The sequence below is a fragment of the Tasmannia lanceolata genome, unplaced genomic scaffold, assembly GCF_043159265.1.
Source record: "Tasmannia lanceolata isolate RefF3 unplaced genomic scaffold, GAP_Taslan_0.1 ptg000002l, whole genome shotgun sequence".
In the NCBI taxonomy this organism is placed as follows: domain Eukaryota; kingdom Viridiplantae; phylum Streptophyta; class Magnoliopsida; order Canellales; family Winteraceae; genus Tasmannia; species Tasmannia lanceolata.
The window spans coordinates 45,088,936-45,111,976 of NW_027518679.1; the positions used below are offsets into that span (position 1 = coordinate 45,088,936).

General features: G+C 40.1%; 1 protein-coding gene and 1 pseudogene across 2 annotated transcripts; one reads left to right on the plus strand and one right to left on the minus strand.

Annotated features, from left to right (window-relative positions):
- The first annotated feature begins 1,157 nt into the window (after positions 1-1,157).
- LOC143875077 (SNARE-like superfamily protein) lies at positions 1,158-19,953 on the plus strand. The gene is made up of 5 exons (XM_077376937.1): positions 1,158-1,310; positions 1,404-1,500; positions 10,104-10,182; positions 10,315-10,396; positions 19,583-19,953. The coding sequence occupies exons 1-5, from the start codon at positions 1,278-1,280 to the stop codon at positions 19,721-19,723; spliced, it is 432 nt and encodes a 143-aa protein (XP_077233052.1). The 5' UTR covers positions 1,158-1,277; the 3' UTR covers positions 19,724-19,953.
- Positions 19,954-21,237: 1,284 nt separating this feature from the next.
- Positions 21,238-23,041, minus strand: LOC143892261 (expansin-A11-like; annotated as a pseudogene). Its single transcript, XR_013255466.1, has 4 exons — positions 22,971-23,041; positions 22,612-22,762; positions 22,163-22,484; positions 21,238-21,799 (listed from the first exon to the last, which is right to left on the minus strand). The product of XR_013255466.1 is annotated as an expansin-A11-like (transcript).

The window sequence follows — 23,041 nt, forward strand, 5'->3', positions numbered from 1 at the left end:
TGAATAGTTGGTAGCTCAAAGGCGAGGTAGGAGCTGTGGAGGGACGGAAAGAGAGGAGTGGAGAGTACGGAGAAAGATGAAAAACCCTAAAGACAATGAATTCAAAAAAAAAAAAAATCTTTTTTTCAAGGGTTTTTCATCTCCCCTCATTCCCTCCCTCACAAGTCTCTCCTCTCTGCCCATCTTTCACCACTAGCCCCTGTAGTATTCAATGGAATATTTTTTTACATGGTTGGCAAACATGTACTGGATTTATTTAGGCTCAGTTTCTTTTGACGTAACTAGTGTTGAATTAGTTAACTGCAAACGACTCATATGAAAACTGCAAACCAAAAATACGGTCTAAGAGAGTAGTAGAACTAGTTAACTGGGAGGAGACAAGCATTGGATTTACCTGGAATTTATCTCGGAGAATAGTTGTAACTAGTGTTGGTTGTCACATCACCAAAAGTAGCGGGTGTCATTACCAATAGAGAGATAGAAAAGTGGGAAAGAGGGGACAGGGGTGACACTTCACCAGACATACAATTATTAGCTAGGATTGTAGGATGTCAATGCTCTATTGGCAACAAAACAAGGGGTTTTGGTGATGCGACACTCAAATGCCAAGCAAAACCCCTAAGCCACCAGGCCTTTGTGCAACCAAATGAAAATGATACATTGGCCCACTCAACCTTATCTGGTTCACCACGTTTAGTTTTTATACGGTGTAAGCCCCTATAGTTTAATATTTTTCAAAAAGTGCTGTACGGCTTACACCATACAATGATCGAAACCGTCCATTTGATGGGCCACAACGTAAATAGGGTGCGCCGACAAAAAATCATTTCCATAGGATGATCCTAGCCCTACAATCTATAGAGAACTGCATATTGTGAAAACCACTACAAATCCGAGGGTTGGGATCATCCTATGGAAATGATTTTTGGGGCACAACTGCACAAGGTATCTACGTTGTGGCCCATCAAGTGAACGGTTTTGAATCTTTTGATCACCCTATGGTGTAAGCAGTACTGCATTTTTCTGAAAAATACTGGACTGTAGGGCTTTACACCACTTTTTCACCCCTTGCAGTGTTAAAAAAGAATCACTCACAGATGAATGGCTTAGATCATCCGCCTCACTATACCTCTTTCCAACGGGGGCGTGTAAAAAAATAAAATAAAAAAAATACACGCCCACGTCTCGTATACAATCTCGTGTTCATATATCCGCGCGTTTGGGAGAGAGAGAGATCAAATTCTGTCCCGGAGAGAGAGAATAAGAGGAAGAAGAAGATGATCGTTTCCGTTGCAGTCGTTGGGCACCAGGTGCGTATATTACAACCCCATACCATATCTTCGCTAAATCTCCACCGTACGTCGAGAATCTAACGTTCCGGATCTTACTTTTCTTGCCCTCAGAATAACCCTCTGTATCTGCAAAGTTTCACAGAGGCAGATGATGCCCTGAAGCTCCATCACATCGTCCACTGCTCATTGGATGTAATTGACGAGAGAGGTTCATTTTCCCCCCTTTTGTGTTTATATATTACCATGATCGGTCTTTTGATCATTTGCTTATTTGGGGGCGCTCTCTTTGTTCCAAAATATGAGTCAATGAAATGTGGTGCAAAACTGTGTTCATTATGAATGTAACTAGAGACTCACAATTACTTCAACCATGTTCATATGTAATTGTGCAGATGAAGGGAATGGAAATTCCATCATTAACTCATTATGACTTTCCCAGTGTGAGAAGATGTTAGGTACCTTACCAATATGCCAAAAGCTCTAGAGCTGATGGAACATGCTAGGCCCTTTAAACCTGTCCCATACCTGGTTAGGTCCCACCTAGTCCCATACCTAGACGGGCCCCCACTCATTACCCTAGCATACCTCCACACTTTCACATCCGCTGTTCTCGGTGGCCCACTTTGTGGTGGCTTTCACTCTTGCTTGTTTCCCAGCCACATGAATATTTTTCATTGATGTTGCCATCATTCCGTTGTCGTCGCAAACTACCATTGGCCTTTTGAAGTACTAGCTACACACTATCGAATCATCCTGGTTCTGACTTCTCTCGACTCGATCAACATGGTCAGTGCACATGTGTAGCTGTCTACCTGTTGACTCACCTAGTCAACCTTGGAGAGGTATTGATCCATCCTCCCCAACGCAGGTACCATCATCTTCTCAACATAATCTGCAACCCGAGAACCTGTCTCTGCACCAACTGCAAAAGAGATCTTATGCGTGCACGCTCTACCACTCTGTTTCCAACTAGTCATCAAGATCTGAGGAACACTGGTTACGGTATCCTCAATCAGACGATATAATCCGTCACACTTGTCTCCTTTCATCAGAACCATACAGTCGTGTGTGATTTTCATGGCTCCACCTACATTCGAATACCTGCATGGCTCCACCTACAGTCGAATACTTGCATGGCTCTACCTACAGTCGAATACTTGCAACCTCTGGAGTCCAACTAGCCAAGAGACACTAGATTCTTCCCTATCTCTTAGACATGGACTATACCACCCAAAGTACGAACGACTCGGTCGAACATCTTAATCTTCACTATCCCAATTCCTCTGATATTACAAGTAAACCCGTCAGCGAAGGACACAACACATACCCTTATCTCCTAGAACTTATCAAAATATTCTCTCCTAGAGCATACATGAATAGAGAACCCTGAATCTAGAATCCACCCATCATGAAGAGAAGTGATTACCTGTAGAGACTATGAAACGTCTCCAACCGCTTTGCTTTGTTAATCCGGTATAGCTACCATCGTATTTGTAGCACCAATGTCCGATTGGTCAACTTGCTTCGGACAATCCCGCTTGATGTGGCTATTTTCTTCTTTCAACAATAATATCGCGCATCCTTTTCGCTGACTCTGTATCTTGACTTGCCTTTTCCTGATCCTCTGTCAGACGACCTTCCTCTTTGATTCCCACCACGAACAACTAGCTCATGCCCTTGACTCTCATCAAGAACATGTTTCTTTCGCATCTCATTCGACAAGAGCACACGGTTCACCGTGACCTCCTCTAACTTCATTGTATCCATGTGATACAGTAAAGTTGTCACCAGGTTGTCATATGAATCCGAAAGCGAAGTAATAAGCAAAAGGGACTTGTCTTCTTCCTTCAACTTTTTATCAACCTTGTGGAGCTGATCCACAAGCCTGATGAACACAGTAATGTGTACCAGAAGATTCCCGCTATCAAATCACAACACCCACAATCACTCCATTTGGCCTTGATGATCACTCCAACTTGAGCTCGGTACCACTTGTTGAGAAAATCCGTTGAGCAAATCTGCTTGCCACAACCCACACCATTCATGTGATTTTGGGAGACTATATATTAGGTTTTCTAAAAAACCTAAACCGGGCCACTTTTCCAGCATAACTAGAAAACCTAGTTAAACTAGGAAAGGGAAACAAGGTAACTTCCCCAACACTTTTGTTGGCAGAAATTTTCTTAGAAAAATACGAACAAACATCAAATAATTAATCCATTGTTGGCCCACATGATGTAGATATGCCGTGCCTAGAAAATCTTCTCTATAGTATGATCATAACCCTCAGATCTGATTTTCTAGGCACGACCTATCTACATCCTAACATTTAAATATTCGTATTTTTTAAAATTAAATAGTTCTCGTCCTTGAACCCAACTAGAACTAGGTTAGAGCCGGGTAGATTCCTTTTACCTTCTTCATGAATTTTTTCTAATGGTCCGTTTGGTTGCCAGATTTTTTTTGGTTCTTGGGATTTTTGTGGAACAAAAAACTCCCTGGGAGATTGGTGGGAAAAAAAACTCCCTGGAAGTACCCCGGTAAAATAAAAATCCCATGTTTGGTTGACCAGACTATGGTGGGGGGAAAATGCTTTGTTTGGTTGCTTGAACTGTTGGGAAGAAAAAAAAATTCTTCTGCAAGCTTATTTTTGGTTCCAGGGAGTATTTTTTTTCCAGCGTAGGGTTTCGTGCGGGGTTATTTTGGTTCCTGGGATTATTTTGGGCCCACTATATAACCAGCAATCAAACATGGGTTTCCTGTGGAAATTCCACAAAAGTCCTAAGAACAAAAAAAATTCCGGCAACCAAACGGAGCATAAAGGATTCATTCAGCCAACCCCAACTAGTTTGGGACAAAGGCTTCGTTGAGTTGAGTTGAGAAATAGTCCTCTTCCTTCTCTTCTCCTCTTAGCACTCCCCTTCTCCTATATTCAGGGTAAAATAATCCCCCAAGTGAACATACCCACTGGGCTGAAAATCTCAGGCCTTTAGATTTCCATATCCCCTTTCCTTTTCTCCCCTTCTACCTTCATTACGTGGCCAGAAACCGGTGGAAACACACTGGTTCTTTCCTCCCCCTCGTTATGGTCCTCTATCTGCTTTGCCCTCCTTCTAATATCCTTGCCATATTGGACCCACCTAAATTTGAGCCAACCCTATTCAATTTTTCTTTTGAGGAACATTGAGTTTACGATGTTTTCAATCTAAATTAATCATAAACATATCATTAGCTCCTAAATTGAGGAAAGCAAAAAATTTTCTAAAGAAAGTTTTTCCTGTGAGAATTGTTTTCCTTGCAATCCTAACAGGGATCATTGGTGCTTAGTAGTTTTTCTAGAATAAAGTAAAAATGATTGAGTGGCAATTGAAAACAAAAATATAATGATCTTAATCGAGGAGTTACAACTAACACTTAATTCATGAAGCATCATTAAGTTTAGACTGTGTTTGGATTGCCGGAATTTTCTTGAAAAGTTTGGAAAGGAAAGTTATTTGTAAAATTTTCTACTTTTGTACAATCGGGAAAAAAAGGACTTTAACCAAACCTATTAAACTTTTACGTAGATGGACCTTCCGTTAATCATAATATCTGTCTAAATTAACCATAATTGTATCATTTTCTTTTAATTGTGTAAAGAGTAGAAGTAGAAATATTTTTCTTGCAATCCAAACAAGGCCGAAATCAAATCAATTAAGTACACAACGGAGACTCAAAGCAAATGGTTCCTTCAAATCAAATAAGAAATGTATATACAGAGGGACTGATATTGACAGGTTAAAAACAGTATTTTAGAAATTTTAGTTGGTATGATTGCAAAAACCAACCTTCTAGCTAGTTAAAAACAGTCTTTGCCCGTCATTTTCCGGAACATGTTTGACAATCATGAAAATTTATTCCAATAGTTGTTAGCTAAATGGTGAGATAGGAGCAGAGAGAGGATGAAAAATCCCTAAAAACAATAAAAAAGGATACGCTACTTCAAATTGTTCTTTTTTTTTTTCTTGTTTTCAAGGGTTTTGTCTCCTCAGTCCTCACTCCCACGCACTCTCTAGCCTTCTCCTCTCTACCCATCTCTTCCCAACTAGCCTCAGTAGTATTCCATGGAATATTTGTTACATGGTTGCCAAACATGTACTATATTTATTTAAGAAAATTTTGAAGCCTACTGTAAAGAAAAGGGGTGTCCCTGGGAAGAAAAGGGGGGCTAATATATAACTTCCCACTTTTATATGTTACAATCTCCTTTCCGTATATCCGCGCGTGTACAAGAGACAGATCTCTCAAATTCTTCCCCGAAGACTCTCTTAGTGAGAGAGAGAAGAAGAAGATGATCGTTTGCGTTGCTGTAGTGGGGCACCAGGTGCGTATATCAAAACCCCAGTCATAATATGAACACAGTTTTGCACCACATTTCATTTACTCATATTTTCCATTTTCACAGAATGGGTTATGTTATTGAATCTCAAAAATCAAATAAGACCATAGAAAACCAAAATTGAAGAGAGCCCCCCCTAAACAAGCAAATGATCAAAAGACCGATCATGTTAACACATAAACACAAAAGAGGGGCTTAAAAAGAACCTCTCTCGTTGATAACATCCAATGAGCAATGAACGATGTGATGGAGCTTTAGGGCATCATCAGCCTCTGTGAAACTCTGCAGATATAATGGGTTATTCTGCAGACAGTGAATGGAAGATCCAGGACGTTAGATTCTAGATGTATGGTGGTGATTTAACGAAAATATGGAGATGGGGTTTTGATATACGCACTTGGTGCCCCACCACAACAATGCAAACGATCATCTTCTTCTTCTTCTTCTTCTTCTCTCTTACTAGGAGAGTCTTCGGGGAAGAATTTGAGAGATCTGTCTCTTGTACACGCACGGATATACGGATAGGAGATTGTAACATATAAAAGTGGGAAGTTATATATTAGCCCCTCTTTTCTTCCCAGGGCCACCCCTTTTCTTCGCAGTATGCTTCAAAATTTTCTTAAATAAATCTAGTACATGTTTGGCAACCATGTAAAAAATATTCCATGGAATACTACTGGGGCTAGTTGGGAAGAGATGGGTAGAGAGGAGAAGGCTAGAGAGTGTGCGGGAGTGAGGATAAAAGGGTTTGAATATGGTGCTCGTCTGGAATTTTTAGTGTCAAATCCTTCTATTTTAATTTGGATATGACCACTAGTCCTTCGATTCTAGCCAGGATGTGGAGCACTCTAGTGCCTCCCCGAGTCAGTGCTTTTGGATAGACTGCCTTTTAAGACAAGAGCCTCACAGTATATCACTCGTGCAATCAGCATGTGTTGATTGTGGACCGTTGTACCCTCTGTGTGCAAGCTGGAGAATCTGTAAATCATATGCTCCTACGTTGTCGCATGGCTAGAGAAGTATGGGGCAAGATCGTGAGAAGGTTTGGTTTGTTGTTGGTCTTCCCAGCATCCTTATTCGATCTTTTGGAGGAGTGGTCATGTGTGCCTTGGTGCTAAAAAAGGAAGACACTCTGGAAAGTGGTTCTACTTGCCACTTTATGCATCATTTGGAAAGAAAGGAATGCGCGGGTCTTCAAGGGCAAAGTTAAGTTGTCTTATTTTATTTATATAAAAGTAATTGCTTTGTCATTGGCTAGAATTTAAAAAAAAATGTATTTGCTTTGTCCACAGCATGGGTCAAAGTCCCCCTGAGTTTTCAGTTTTCTTCTGCTTATTAGTTGTGGCAAGGGTTTTGACTAACATCCTGATCTACCAACTTTCTCTGTTTAAATGCCCTATGAGTGTTGTTGGCTTAATTGAACAAATTCAGAGGAGATTCCTGAGAGAGAGAGAGAGAGAGAGAGAGAGAGAGAGAGAGAGAGAGAGAGAGAGAGAGAGGAAAGGTATCCCTTTGGTAAATTGGAAAAAGGTATGCATGCCCTTAAAATGTGGGATGTGGGAGGCTGGGAATTAAAAGAATTAAGGAGACAAATTTGGTGCTATTGGATAAATGGTTGTGGAGGTTTGGTGAGGAGCAATCTCAGCTGTGGGCCAAGGTTGTAGAAAGTAAGTTGGGGCGAAGTTGGGCCATTGGGAATCATGACATACTTCGAATTAGACATCGATTCAATTTGGGTACAAGTTCAGGTTCTAATCTAGAGATCACATAAAATTTTGGGATGATGTTTGGTGTTCGGTTAATCCGTTGAAAGATACTTTTCCTTCATTGTTTTTGGTGCCAGACCATAAAGATGCCTTTGCCAAAGACTGCTTCAAAAGGAATGGGGATAGTGTGTCGTGGATACCGAGCTTTAGAAGGAATTTCTTTGATTGAGAACTAGATTTTGTGGCAAGTTTTTTCAGTTTCTAGATGGGTGCCACATCAAAAGAAATGGGGAGGACAAAAGGATATGGATCTAGGACTCTACTGGCATCTTCTCTGTTAAATCCTTCTACAAAAATCTAGTGCTTCTCTCTATACCCTCAATTGAAGCATAAGTGTGGAAAATCCAGGCTCCACCTAGAGCAAGCATATTCTATTGGGCAGCTTTTAGCGGCCGAATCCTGACTATTGATTTCCTACGAAAGAGGGGGATGTGGCTTGTAGATCATTGTGCTTTGTGCATTGAAGCCGGGGAATCGATTGACTATATCTTCATTCACTTTAAAGTGACTGGATCAGTTTGGAGTGGTATCTTGTCCAGATTTGGTATAACGTGGGTCTTCCCATCCAAGCTTACTGATTTGTTGGAAGGGTGGGCGGCGGCTCTGTGGAGGAAGAGAGGTGATGTGCTTTGGAACACTTGCCTTCTGACATCTTTATGGGTGCTATGGAAAGAAAGGAATGCTAGAGTATTCGAGGGTGTGGCAAAATCCCCTTACTTTTTGTTCATCGAATCTATTGCTCTGATTATTGAGTGGGTTAGAATTCTTCCAATGTTTAGATTTACATCGGCTTTTGACTCGTGGGAGGGTTGAAAGGAGGTGTGCTCTAATGTGGAGAGGCAGGATTCATATGTTCAATCTTGGGAAGCTCGAGTGGATGCTTAAGCTAAACTTTGATGGGTCTAACTTAGGTAACCCCGGGCCGACATGCATTGGTGGAGTTCTAAGGAATTCGAATTTGGAAGTTATTTGGTTGTATTCGAGTGCAATTGGGACAGCAGATGCCACTGAGGCGGAAGTAAGGGCAGCCCATCAAGAATAAAAGGTCTAAACAGAGCCTCCTTGGATATAACAATAGTGGAAGGTGGTTCTTTGAATGTCATTCGGTGGTTGAGAGGCTCGATTGTCTCTCTTTGGAGATTTGCTCATTTCTTTGATGAGATCCAAGATATGATAGGCGAATCTTCCATTGTCTTCAACCACGCAAGCAGGTCGGCGAATTGTGTGGCGGATGGCCTTGCTCCTTAAGGAGTGGGAAAGGCGGTTTTCGAGATGTTTGATTTTCTTCCCCCGCGATTGTCGCTATTTTTGATTTTTTTCTTTGTTGTACTTTCTCTACTTTGGAGTTGGCCATCTCAGTCTTCTCTTTTTCTGTGAATGAAATTGCAACCATTCCAAAAAAAGAAGTTGTGGCAGGAGTGGAGAGATATTTTTTTTACTTATGAAGAGAGGTTAGTTCCCTTGCCAGAATGGAACTCTCTGATCCAAGGTCTTCAAATCCAAACTTTGATGGTTCTAATCTTGGTAATCCATGACCAGCAGAAGTATGAGGTCTTCTGAGGAACAAGCATGCAGCTACTAAGTGGCTTTTTTAGGTCTCATCGGAGCTACTAATCCTGGCTTGAGCAGTTTTACAGGATTTGCGTCTTTTAGAGACCATTCTTGGATAATTTTGTAGTTGGAGGAGACTCCCTGAATGTTATTAGATTGCTGGAGGGGAGTTGTCCACCTCCTGGAGGTTCGCGCCTTGGATTGATGAGATTCATGAGCGAGAAGAAAGCGTCTCCATTTCATATAAGCTTGTGGGGAGATCAGTCAACGGCAAGGCCGATAGATTAGCCGGGGCGGGTGTTTCCAGAGTTGGAGCTGTTCGATTTTCTTCCACTCTGAGTTCCTATCTTCAGTTTTTTGTTCCTTCTGGCGTTTTTTCTTTCCTCTCTTTGACCATCTCGGTCCTCTGTTCTTTTTCTCCTTTTTCAATATTTTTTTGCCATTAAAAAATGATATTTTATTAAGAGCAATAAAAAGACTCGCGACCAAGAGGGCAAGCGATACACAAGAAAAGCAAAAGAAGCACAAGACGAGCGATAAGCAATATCAAGAAGGTAAATAATAAAAAATCTCCAAAATCGGCCTATCAACACCCTCATAGGCAGGGTGGTCCACCTCTCCCTTCGCTGACATCTGGACATGCTGAAAACAGACCGGATGACCCTCTACACCCTCTACATGGTCTAGAATCTCATCAATCACCCCTACAAATCTCCATGTGTGGGAGCGATTCCCGCCTATCCATCTAATTACTTTGAGGAAGTCTCCCTCCATGATTATATTCTTGATACCTGTAACTGATGGGGTTCTGGTCAGTTATAAATAATATTTTAGCTTTATTTTATATTAAATACTTGTTGTAGAGGTTTGAAAAATGGCAGTATTTAAGGTGTTCTAGATTCAGTTTTCTTTCATATATATTTTTTTGAAATGGAGTTTCTTTCATATATTATCTTTTCCTTAGGTTTAGTATGTGGAGTCTTTCTGCTGGTAAAGTTGAACTCTGAATCCGGCCGGTTGCTTGAGTAGATGGCCTAAAAAACTTACGTCATTTGACTTTATGAATTTGTAGGGAAAAGGAGCCAGTTTGACCCTTTTTTTTCTTCTAATGTTCAGTAAACAATCCGAAGAAAACTGGGCCTACATTGAACGAGACGTTCCTTGGTCTTCTCTATCCTGCTGAGAACTACAAAGTGTATGTTTCTTTTGGATTTTCTATTTTCAAACTGCTGTATGACAAACATTTTAGTTATTTGTTTCTCATTCTTTCTGTTTCAATCAGTTTTTTGTTACATTTCGTTTCTCATCACAGTGGAGTCTAATGCAGTTATGGATATTTGACCAACACGAAGGTGAAATTTATTTTGGTGACAACTGACCTAGAAGCCAGAGATGCAGATGTGAGAAATGTAAGTGTGTTGGTCAATTATATTTTGCTTCTTAGTCTTGTGTACTTTCTTTTTTCAAGATGTATCTGCGGGAGTTTTTTTTTTTTTTTTTTTTAATTTGATTCTCAATTAGAATGTTATGTCAATTTAGCTCTATTCTTACTTTTTCATTTCATGTTTATTTGATTGCACGTGATGATGTATATATGATATGGATATGGCCATAATTAGTTTACGTGTAGTACATTTCTTAGTCCATCCTTTTTCTTTTTTTCTAAAATCTTTACATGGGATTTTAAATCTTCATCTGTAGTCTTGGGGGATAAAAGTCCGCCTGTAGCCCCTTGGGGAGAAAGAAGATATGGCTCAAAGGCCTCTGATACAAAACACACAGTCCCCACAAGAAACCACCCTTGGTCCTCGTGGGATAAGTTCATAAACAACAACAGTTAGTGGCAAGAGAATCACCAGTCACCATAGATTGGAAAAGCATTAGTTGTTCTAAAATCAATAACAGGTCGGTAGCTTTTAAAGAGAATCCTGCAGTCACTGAAGTAACCATGGCTGTCACCATTGTTCTCCTTCACTAGGGGGGACTAATCCACATTTGTTTTGGATAAAATAAAAGTCTCATATCCTTTTTCAAAGTAAAGCTTGCCGTCACTGTGAGATGCAGATTGGATTAGGCAAAGGGCATATTGGAGGAAGTTCATATTCTTGTGTCGGGGAGTAGTAGGAGGGTTTGGGTTTGGAAGAACACGGCTCCTTTTTATTTTCTTCAATGTCCTTCCTTGGCATTAGGTTTTCAGTGTTGGGGGATTTTCCTTATGTAGAGCATCCAAGTCTTTATGATTGCTAGGAATATGGATTCCATGTATGTGATATTGTGATGTCTATAGGGGATAGCATAGGAGGTATTGTAAGTTTGAAGAGAGTGAATCTGTGTTGGTGTTACTAAGCATGTTAGAGGAAGTTGATATTCCTAGGACAGGGAGTGGTAAGATGGTTTGGTTTTGGCAGAGCCATGGTTCCTTTTTTGTTTCCTTCAATTTTCCTTCCTTTGTTGATGCTGTCTTTGCCTTGATCCAAGTTGTGGGATGCTCCTATTCCGGCATTCTACTAGATTATGTCCATGGATTACTTGTGATCATCTTAAGAGTAGAAAACACAAGCTTGCTAGTATGTGAAGAAAAGCAGAGAACCATTTATATTGTCGGGAAGGTTGCCTTGTTTCCCACTCCACTTACCTTTTGATGGGAAACTAAACTGGAAACGTCTTTAGTTTTTTAGAAAACGTAAGATTAAAAGCCTCTTCTTTACATGACCAGTTGTGTGGCGGCAAACGAAGGGCGTAGTAGCTGAGAGAGGAAGAGAGGAGAAGGGGTTCTTCTCTGGTTCCTCTGGTTTTCATTTGGGTTTTCTCTCGGGTTACTCTCAGGTATATGTTAGAGTGTATACCCTAAAAGCCAACAGTTGCTGTATTGAAACTGTATTTATTGGTTCGTGACATCTATTGGGTATTTGCAGGAGTGTGTGATGTGCTTCCAGACACACGTTCGTCCTTAGGTAGCACCGTAGGGTGGGTCATGCACGTAGAGATAATGTGGCAGGGAGATATGACCATCCGGTTCTTTGCAGACCTAGAATATTCCTGGTTGGGGTTGAGATTGGACATCTCATACCTGTACACAACCATCATTGATCCCGCTTCCATATATGCATTGGGGTGGCCTATCTCGGTCACTGGGGTAGTTGACCCTAAGCAGCTGGAATGGGTGGCGATGATTGGATCACGCACGCACTGAACATATCACTTTACAGAATAACCTGTGGATAAGGATTTGGATATGGTTATTCTGTTTGACATGACCCTTGGATATGTCCTTAGACTTGAGGGGTCGTAATCTGTGGGCAAGTCTTATGGCTTTGGTCTAACTAATCGTAGTCCAAATAGGATTATCAAAGGTAGTATTGGGTCATTGATGCAGAGCATCCCCTAGTGCATCAGCTTTTCATTGGACTGCATTAGCTTAGGGGTAGTGTAGTGCATTTTGTCTTTCGTGGGTCCTTATTTCTCATTTTCCCCTTTAGTGATATCTTTTTTATTAGTTTGTAGTTTCATGTCCTTAATGATCATTGTTCTTACTATGGGTAGTTTAGTCCTTTTATATTGTAATGGGCTAGTGTATAAAGCCCCATGGTCTCTCATTTTACTTAGTTTTTTGGATGAATAGAAATTTGTAGAGAATTCCTTCTCTTTTGGGAGAGTCTCTTGTATCTCCATCTTTTCTTGTGAAATGTGAATTGTAGGCTAGGGATTTTAGTCTTTTTCCCATTTCTCCCATCTTTTTACTCCTTGTTGTATGCAAGGATCCGTTTCGGATGATCCCGTGCTTGATCTGACCTCTTGTGTCCCAACGCTTATAGTAAAGATCAAGATCCCTATCTTATATAAAAAAAATAAAAAAAATACAAAATCTTCTAGATCTGATCCGATCCGAAGATCGTCGAAGAACGCTTCCGAATCTCTCTACGTCAATTTGGTATCAGAGCAAGGCTGCAGAAATTAAAAAATTTCTGCAGATCCTCTTTCAACTGATTAGTACTGGAGTTTTCTTCTCTTGAAATTTACTCCCAGATTTCTCTCGGTTAACATCTGGTAAGAATTCTGTTGTTTTGTTGTTAAAATTCATTGAGAAAGGAACTTCTTTCAAGAAATTGACGCAAGAAAACAGAAGATCTGCCCTCGGTAAATTGAGCATCCCCTTTGTTTCCAATTTTTGCATTTTGTCTTAGCTTTGAGCCAGATCTGCCCTCGGTTCTGAGCAATTGGAAATCTGTGCAGAAATGTAAGAATCCTAGCTCAGATCAACATTTCAGACATTTTATAATCAGAATTATTGCCCCTGTTACAGATCGTCTACATGCATTCAAAGCCTAATAGCATTACCATTGCTAATGTCTAGAAAAGATCTTTGATTGAGTTTTCCTCCCCCAAACTCATGAATTTCAAGAAAAATTAGCTCAGTTCTGTATTGTGAAACCATCTGGAATGTTAATGACATTTGAGAAGCCTTTTCCATCCAAGCTCTGCCCGAAGATCATATACCAATTGAAGTCTGCATGTTGTTCATTGGGCTTTGTACAGTTGCTAATTGTTTCTTATATCTGAGAATTGAGGAATGAAACATTTTATGTGAATTTGTGCACTTGGTTACTTGAGAAAGTTGAAAAACCAACAAGTAGTCCATCTCCTTGTAACGGATTGAACCCTCTTTCTATATTGCCTACAAGAGTGCATGTTTAGTGTTTGATGAAAAGCATGTGAAAGAGGTTGAGATCTATAAGATCATCTTGGCCCTATGTGGACAGTTGTTAGCACTAGAAACATCTCGTTATTTGGTTGACAAAACCTTCACACAGCTGCCTTTGGTTTGCAATCCAATAGTATAATAATCCTCCATGTTATTATGATGCTTGAAGACTGGATATAGAATGTCTGTTGAAATGCCTCAATGTGTTACTGTTGGGAGTTGGAGAAGGCAAGATCCTACCAAGACCCTTAAGCTCTTGCTTTTGGTATGTTAAGGTGCACAAGGCATGTTTGTCTTAATGCCAAATTGAGTTTGGTCTAGTATTTGCTATTGGAATGAACATTACATCACTTGATCAATAGAGAGAGCAGAATTCTGCTCTTACATTCGCTCCTTCCTTGTCGGACATGCAGTCCTGAAGTTTCCTCTTAAGGCTCAGATTCCTTTTACTCGTTTGGCTCTCTTGATTTTTGGAAATCCATTTGGAGGTTTCTTAAACCTTGGATATTTTCATTCAATGCATAAAAGAACAGACTTGTGCTCAAGCTTAACCGACATTGACATGTCATTGTGATGGCTGTTTATTAAAGGGTGTTCATAATAGTTTCATCTACACTGCCTTCATGAGCTGCCATACAAATTGAAGGGTGACCGGATTAGATTGGCCTGGAGTTTTTCAGCCTTCAAGCTATCTGCAACAACAAAGTTTCCAGCACTATCATTCTGGATGAGTTTTGTAAGTGTCTGAACCATGCCTACTTGGATGTCACTTTGAAGAATGATAGGTTCATCACTGATGGAAGCCGAGCACTATTGTAACTTGTAAGGTAGATCAATTCCTTAGCCCCTGTGTTGAAAACATAGAGAATTGAGGGTCCGCATTGCTACTAATTACTTTAGTGCTGAATTCTGATCATGGTTATCTGAACTGCTTGTTGGGTGTTGGCCTTTAATATAGATTGAGAAAAGGGACTATCATTGTACAAATCAGCCACCACTCCGGTGGATTCAGAAGGCCAATAAAATTGTTTTCAGTTGGTTTTGTCTAGCATGCAAACTGTCACAGCACCATAAGGCCGAGCTGGAACCTCTAGAGTTGAAAGTTGGGAATTCTACAACCTGTTACAGAGTGCTGCAGCTGGATTATTTTCTCTACAGTAGTCTGATTTGCTTCATCCATAAGTGCTACATCAGTCAACGGTCCTCCACATCAAACTTGAAACTATCAATCTTGAAAGTCTCTACAGCCAAAGAACTGGAGTTGGAAAGCTGCAACTTTTATTGTTGTAATCTTCCTGATTAGATCAGGTTGCATGCTAGTAGTACAAATTTGTTGGCAATGGTAGGTGTCATAATTGAACTTCAGGAGGACATAATGGGCACAATCCATGGTGAGCATTGATTGAAGTTGACTGGAATTCCGGAACAGTTGTCCAATTTTGTGCAAGACACTATCAAATTTGAGGCATTGATATCTGAACAGCTCCTTCACGCCTTGCATTTTTCTTCAGCTCACTACTAGTTGGGCAACACTTTCAGCAGACTCACTACTAGTTGGGCTACACTTTCATCAGACAACAAACAGATCCGAACTGAGTCAGGACACTAGACTGCAGATTGTATTAGAAATTCCTTGCGACAGCTCTATACAAATTGGAGTCTTTAACATGTTGACAGGTTAAGAGCTCCAGCCATGAAGTTTCTCGTCTAAAATTGTGGATTATTCATGACATGCTACTTTAGGAATTGAAACTGCGATATCATGCCTTATTCCTATTGTTAGTGCTTGTATTTTGCTAGTGCTTCCATTTCGCTAGCTGACTTTGAACAGGTCTTGGCACATTCACTTACCGACTTAGTAGACCATACCAGTGCTTCTTATTCTATCTATGGCACCACCATTTGTTCCTCACATCTATGGTTATGGTGATGTTGAGACCGATTGCATGATTTGGGCTGATGCACTCGATGCATATCACAGATACTATAACTTCAACCATCGTGAGACATTACGATGTGCCAGAGAGACTGTCAGACTTAGTGCAGAGTCTATGTGGATGCTCGTAGAAAGAGAGCGTCATGACGTGGGCAACCCTCCGTTTCGCCGGTGGGAGCATGTCCGTGATCGCTTGTTGAGGATTTATGCTCCTACAGAGTATCGAAAGATAATCTTGATTTCCTCACTATGCAGTTGCAGAGACTCGAGCGACATGCACATACATCTCCTTCTCCAACCCTAGAGGCCAATGATGAGGCTAGCGAACAAGAAGGGGAGGAAGAGATAATGGTTGAGTCTGGAGAGGTTGTTGGAACCATCATTTTAGAGCCAGACAGTGATGGTGGCGTGCTTGACAACCGTGTTGTTGATGATATTAGTGGTGAGCTTATTGTCCTTGATAGTGAAGGCGTCGATGATGATGATATTGAGGTTGCGACAGAGCATGCCGAGACAGAGTCTTCCGCACCACTGGTGAGTATAGTTGCAGATGAGGTGCATACACACATAGACATTACAGATGACATTACCTTTGCCACATGCACAGATAGTGTCTTGGCAGATGTTGTTCATATTGAGATGGTGCTGCCTATAGTTGTTACACCCGACATAGATGAGATATTTGGTGAGATTACAGTTGGTTGGCATGGCAGACCACTATACCACTATCACTTTCAGCAGAGGCTTGTTTTGATATGGACTACTACTCCTCCAGACTGCTACATTTGCAGGGATGATCCATTGCTCATGAGATGCATGGGGCGGAGTGACTATTATGGATGACTACTCTTGATGCGAGATTGGGTCATCTTCATATTTGATCCTGGAGGACATGCTCGACTAGAGCTGATGCAAACTCGAGGTTGAGTTCTTCTCAAGAAGGGGAGTTTGATGCAGAGCATCCCCTAGTGCATCAGCTTTTCATTGGACTGCATTAGCTCAGGGGTAGTGTAGTGCATTTTGTCTTTCGTGGGTCCTTATTTCTCATTTTTCCCTTTAGTGATATCCTTTTGATTAGTTTGTAGTTTCATGTCCTTAATGATCATTCTTCTTACTATGGGTAGTTTAGTCCTTTTATATTGTAATGGGCTAGTGTATAAAGCCCCATGGTCTCTCATTTTACTTAGTTTTTTGGATGAATAGAAATTTGTAGAGAATTTCTTTTCTTTTGGGAGAGTCTCTTGTATCTCCATCTTTTCTTGTGAAATGTGAATTGTAGGCTAGGGATTCTAGTCTTTTTCCCATTTCTCCCATCTTTTTACTCCTTGTTGTATGCAAGGATCCATTTCGGATGATCCCGTGCTTGATTTGACCTCTTGTGTCCCCACGCTTGTAGTAAAGATCAAGATCCCTATCTTATATAAAAAAAACACAAAATATTCTAGATCTGATCTGATCCGAAGATCGTCGAAGAACGCTTCCGAATCGCTCTACGTCAGTTATCACACAAACCCATGTGATCAATAATGATGCCCAACAAGGAATCCTCCACCTCTCTTGTAGAGGAAATTCATTTACAATTTCGATCTCAACAAGGCCCCTTAAAGAATGTCTGGCCAGACGGATTTGATAAATTGTGTATCAAAGGTTTTCGAAAAACACTGTTTGTTTAAAAAGGATTTGCTAATGCATTTGCAGGCCAAAGTTTGGGGACACAATGACGTGTTCTTAATATCTCGATGGCTATAGAATGTGATTAGGCGGGGACAAGATTCGGATTCGAACCTGCAGTCTTCAGGTCATGAGCCTGATGAGTCAGCCAATTCCTCTACTCTGTTTCTTCCCCTTACCTTACCTCCAAACAGTTTGGAAACAGAGTGATGGCATGCACACATGTAGGGTCTCTTTTGCAGTTGGGCATAGACGGGTTTCCAAGTGACAAATGATGGTGAGAAGGTGATAGTTCCTGCGATGGGGAGGACGGATCGAGATCCCTCTCCAGGGTTGACTGGGTGAGTCGACGGAATGGGAGCTACACATGTGCATTGGCCGTATTGATCAAGTCAGGTGGAGTCAGAACCAATGATGGTTTCGTCGATAACAAAAAATCTTCAGGTGGCACTGAAACCCCTTTCCTTCTTTCACCCCAACGAATAGCATTGAGCAAGTCCCCTTCAACCCCTATGGTGTCAAGCAGTGTTTAAAAACGCATTGACTCAGCTCGGAACTCGGACGAGTCGACGCAGATTCGTGCCGACCGCGTTTCTGAGTCGCAGACTCGGCGAGTCCTAGCCGAGTCAAGCCGATTCAAACACGAAGTGGTTTTTCAAGTAATATACGTTGGATATATCACTAACATACCAGTTGATAAAAAATGGAAAAAAATCAAAAGTATTCAAACACGAAGTGGTTTTTCAAGTAATATACGTTGGATATATCACTAACATACCCTCGTAAATCGTAATATTCATTCAAAAATATAAAAAAATATGTATAATAAAAAATTATAAATAAATTAAAGAATAAAAATAGCCAATTATTCATTTTTTATCCAAATTCATTAATTCAAACAGAAACTACCATGATTAGCATTCAATATCGTAATACAAATTATTTGCTGACAAACTTGACACATACGAATCATCTAATTCTCATCCAAAACCATGCATCTTGGTTAATAATCTTTAAAAAAAGACACAAGATCATATCAATTCTCAAAGTCTCAAACATCAAATGACAAATATCAATCATAAAATCGGGAATCGATGTTGTCCTTATTATGGTAGTCTCCCACCTCGATGTGAGTAATGCCCTCAACAAATGCTTTGTGCTCGACCGGTTCGATTTGTTCGATGTCCTACTTCTCCTCTGTCTTCTTCCTTCTAATGAGAGGGATTTCAAAGGCTTCTTGTAATGTAGAAAGGAAAAGAGGTCTTTTCAAAGAAAGACATTTTCTTTTATACAAAACTTAATTTTGATAAATCGCATAAATCGTATGAATCGTACGATTTACGATCGAATCGTAAGATTCAATAAAAAATCGTAAGATTCATACAAATTAAGATTCGATCATGGGATTGAAATCGTTTTGCCTAAGAATCGTAAATCGAACCGTAAATCGTAAGATTTTCAAAACAATGACCCAAGCTATTATCACTAGACCATATTATGGACAGTCGATTTTCAAAGTAGGGCTAGTACAGATGATCATCTCCAAAACAAGTTCTAAATGATTTCTAGATTGTCATGCTGATTTAACTGATAAAGAAAAATGTTACGTCTAGGGATTTCTGTGGGAGAGATCAAGAGTAATTAATCATGATGAAGAAAATTGTTGTGTGTACTAACGTGTGACCCACAGCCTGATCATAATAACCTTTACTTGCAGAGCCCTATCTCAATTAATCCATCACTATGCTGTTTGAACTGGAAATAGGAGAGGATTTGAAGCAAGATTGTGGACAGATAACCAAACATTCTAGCATATCAACCACACTGGGATTTATATAAGAACAGGAAAAAAAAATAGAATGGTTTTCCTAACAATTGGAGCACTAATGTAACATGCATTGGCCCATGTCTGTGTGCAAATGCATCCGTGCTAAAATAAATGCTTACGCATCCAGTGGTAACTACGTTCACATTTGCACATGTGATAATAGGTTCTAGTTTACTCATACTACAATTGCATATTTATATGTCGCATTCAATTTATGTTCACAACTTAATTTGTTGTGTAGCTTTCAGTACTATAATACAGGAACCTTCATTATTTCCTCCTTTGGAGGCTCTCTGATGTTCGTTATGTTCTTCCATGATTGTGCGTTGTGCCACATAGCTTCTTGTTCTCATGTTTAGTTAATACTGTATTTGCTATGAATCTAAACGACACTAGTCTAACATATTACTACTACTTCTCATTCTCTTTTTCCATCTTCTTTGTTGGAAATTACACAGTTTTTCAGGAGGTTCCACTCAGTATATGTAGATGCAGTTTCAAACCCATTTCATGTACCAGGGAAGAAAATAACCTCCACCACTTTCGCGGAAAGAGTCAGTACCATTGTCAAGTCTTTTGGGTCGACTGTGGCCATATAAAGACATTGTCAAGGTTAGGATTATCATGCCCCCATTTGAAAATTGTGAAGCTTATTTTCATTTTCTTCTTGACTTTGTTCCACCTACTTCCAATGTGAAACCATCATTGAGAGAGGAGGCAGTTATAGCCAAACAGTTTCAAAGTTTTGTCTAGTAAGTACATTTGAATTAAGATTTCAAAACATGTGCCAATATCATTTTCCTCTCTTTATCTATGTATATGATGATGTGATACTAGGCTCTATAGGGAATTTTACCAAACACCTGAAGGGTGCTAGATAAACTTACCTAAGGCATTTAATTAAAAGAGACTGAAACTGGACTTTTATCGAACACTGTCGCAGGGGGGGATGAAAATGAATGAACCCTATAAGAGGCCTAAGCACTGAGATTTGATACCAAAATGATGTGAACCCTTGACAACCAAAAGAAATAAAGAGAAAGGAAATAGCGAATCAAAGATCAAGAAAAATAATCTTGATTAAGAAAAGAGATCGAGATCAAGACGAGAGATCAAGATTAAGAAAAGAATTAGATTAGGACCAAGAAAAGAGGAAAACAAGATCAAGGAGAAGAAAGATAAAGGAAAAGGAACGGTTTATAAACCCAGTCAGGAAGGCTACAAAAAGTGATGGGAGAAAAGAGATGGATAAGAAAATAGAGAGAAAAAGATGAGTTTAGGAATAGAAAACTGACCTAACATGAAGCATCATACTTGACTTAAAATTTTCGTAATACATATGCAGGCTCTATTTAAAACACTCATAACTTAAAGAACATAAGTGATTTTGATGGGAAAAGACCGTAGTACCCCTACAATAGGGTTGGCAATGAGGCGGGGCGGGGCCGGATGTTGCATTCCCCTTCCTCGTTTAGGGGATGGCGGGGAATCCCCGTCCCCGCCCCACGGGGAATATTTAATCCCCATCCTCGCGCCACACAGTAAAAGGCAAAGGCCAAAGGGTATATTTGGAATTTTAAAAATATAATTTTTTTTGAAAATACATATTATGTACAGATAATGGGGTAATGCAAGGTATTAAATCGGGGCGAGCCTAGAGTAGTCCCTGCTTCCGCCCCGTCCCCGCTCCGGAGAAATTTTTAAGTCCCCATCCCTATCCATGCCCAAATCAGGGAATTCCCGCCCCGTGCGGGGCGGATCCCCGTTTTTTCGGGTGTGATTGCCAGTCCTACCCTCCAATAACTTAAAGGGCTTTTTTGAATGGCAACTTAAAGGACTTAAAAATACCTAAATAACACAAAAAAAATTAGAATATGGGCCCAAGGATGGTTCCCATCAGATGAGCATCGGATCTAGTTTAAATATTTAATCGATGTTAATTTGAGAGATTAACATAGGAAACACATCATCAACCATGTCTTTGGGTTATTTCATCTCTTGCACAATAAAGAAATGGTTTAGGGAAAACTTAAGTAGGATGAGACATTGAAATCTGAAATGCGAAAAGATAGCTTTTATTTATTGATTCAAATTCATTAAAATGCATCGTTATGACATAAAATATGATACTATTAAGTATTAACGTGATAATCTACAATTATGTTCTTCTGTGAATATTCCATCCCCAAATCATTCACTATCTCGTGGCCTAGTCATAGACTCATAGGGATAAAAGAGTAGCCTTGAGGTTACAGGTTCGATTCCAATTTTCTCCTTCCCATCCAATAAAACTTAAGAATGGCGGGCAGCTTTGATAAATTAACACGCACGCCTCTGCCAACCTTAAATCTTGAACCCTAAACTACAATTAGAATTGTACACTGCTAGTGAAAGTCTGGCCAAACTGCCAATTTGACGGGGCAATGTCAGGAAAGAGTCGAGTTTATCCATCTGTTGTAGTGACCTGAAAGGATAGAGATTGGCCATTCAAATAAGAGTTGGCTTGCCAGTTAGCTCCCGAATTCCTTGACATTACAATCCATCCAGTGTTTGAACCCTTGATAGAAGCAGATTTGATTGAACCGCAGCCTCCAACGTTGAGTATGGTAACAAGCTCAAAGTAGTCTCTCCCGTTGATAGTGAACCGAACACCACCGTGCTTCTTGCACAGAACTCTGTATCAAACAAGATATGGGTATGTTTAGCCATCAAGTGTTTGACATTAGATCATAGTTTTAAATTTTGGCCGAAACCAAAGTATTTTGGCCGAAATTTCGGATTTCCACCAAGACCGAAACGGAATTCGTGTGGAATCGTTTTTTTTTACAGTATTTTGCTGAAATTTCACTGAAATATACGAAATTTCCACTGAATTTAGAAAAACTGATTTTTTTCCATGAAATTTACAAGTTTTTGGCTGAAATTTCCACAGAAATCGAAATATTTCGATTTCCATTGTGGCCTAAACCGAAACCGAAATTTAAAACCTTGCATTAGATAACTGGAAGGGAAATTAGAAGAGAAGAAAAAGAACCAACCTTTGGAACGACACGGGTACAATTCCACCACTATAGATAGCGATCTTCTCCCAAGCAGGTTGTGCCATGTCGAAATGTTGGAGTGGAGGATTGCACCACCCGCCATTGTTGCGTGGAAGATCTAAATTGGGAGGGCAAAAGTTTGTCGCGGTTACGGTCACAGATCTCCCTTTCAAACACCACCTCGAATCTGTTTGGTAATCGCAGATGATACGAAAGCATTCCCCACATGAGATCCCGTCGTTGAATAATGCAGTACTTAAAGCTGCTGTCCTAGTACCTTATCCAGTTTGGTACAAGTTTCCATATCCACAGGCTTCACCTATAATTATCATCCACTAAGATTCAGTCCTATGTCGCATCGATTCGTAAATAAATAAATACAACAACTAAGCTAATTAAGCAAAGTAAACGATACAGCAATAAAGCAAAGTAAATTAGTCATATACCCATAGTCCCAGAAGCATCGCTGCCGCCATAAAAAGTAGCATGGCCTTTAGTCCACCCTGATGGGTAAACACTTTGACATTAACAGAAAAACAGAAACCCAACACAAAAGCAAGTGCACAATATAATCTTATTTGCCATTTTCCCTCTGGCCTAGACAATGAATGTAGGAGGAAGAAGGTGAAGAAGGCAAAGATGAGGGTGGAATTTGATCACATTTAATGGCTTTAGATTGAGGGGCTTTAATTAGGAAGCATAACCCACTTGGGTACAAGTCCACATGTGATTGCTGCAACTAAAAACTAGCTGTGTAATTTTTTTCTAGTTCATTTCTTTATTTAATGGGCAACCTGTAACTGACTCTATAACTGCAGAAACTGGAAAAAAACCAGAGCACTTGCAATTATTTTCACGTTCTCTTCCCACATGCAT

Coding starts and splice junctions, on each gene's coding strand:
- LOC143875077 (XM_077376937.1), top strand. CDS start 1,278: ATGATCGTTTCCGTTGCAGTCGTTGGGCACCAG. Junction 1,501..10,103: donor GGATGTAATTGACGAGAGAG/GTTCATTTTCCC, acceptor TCTAATGTTCAG/TAAACAATCCGAAGAAAACT. Junction 10,397..19,582: donor GAGATGCAGATGTGAGAAAT/GTAAGTGTGTTG, acceptor GAAATTACACAG/TTTTTCAGGAGGTTCCACTC.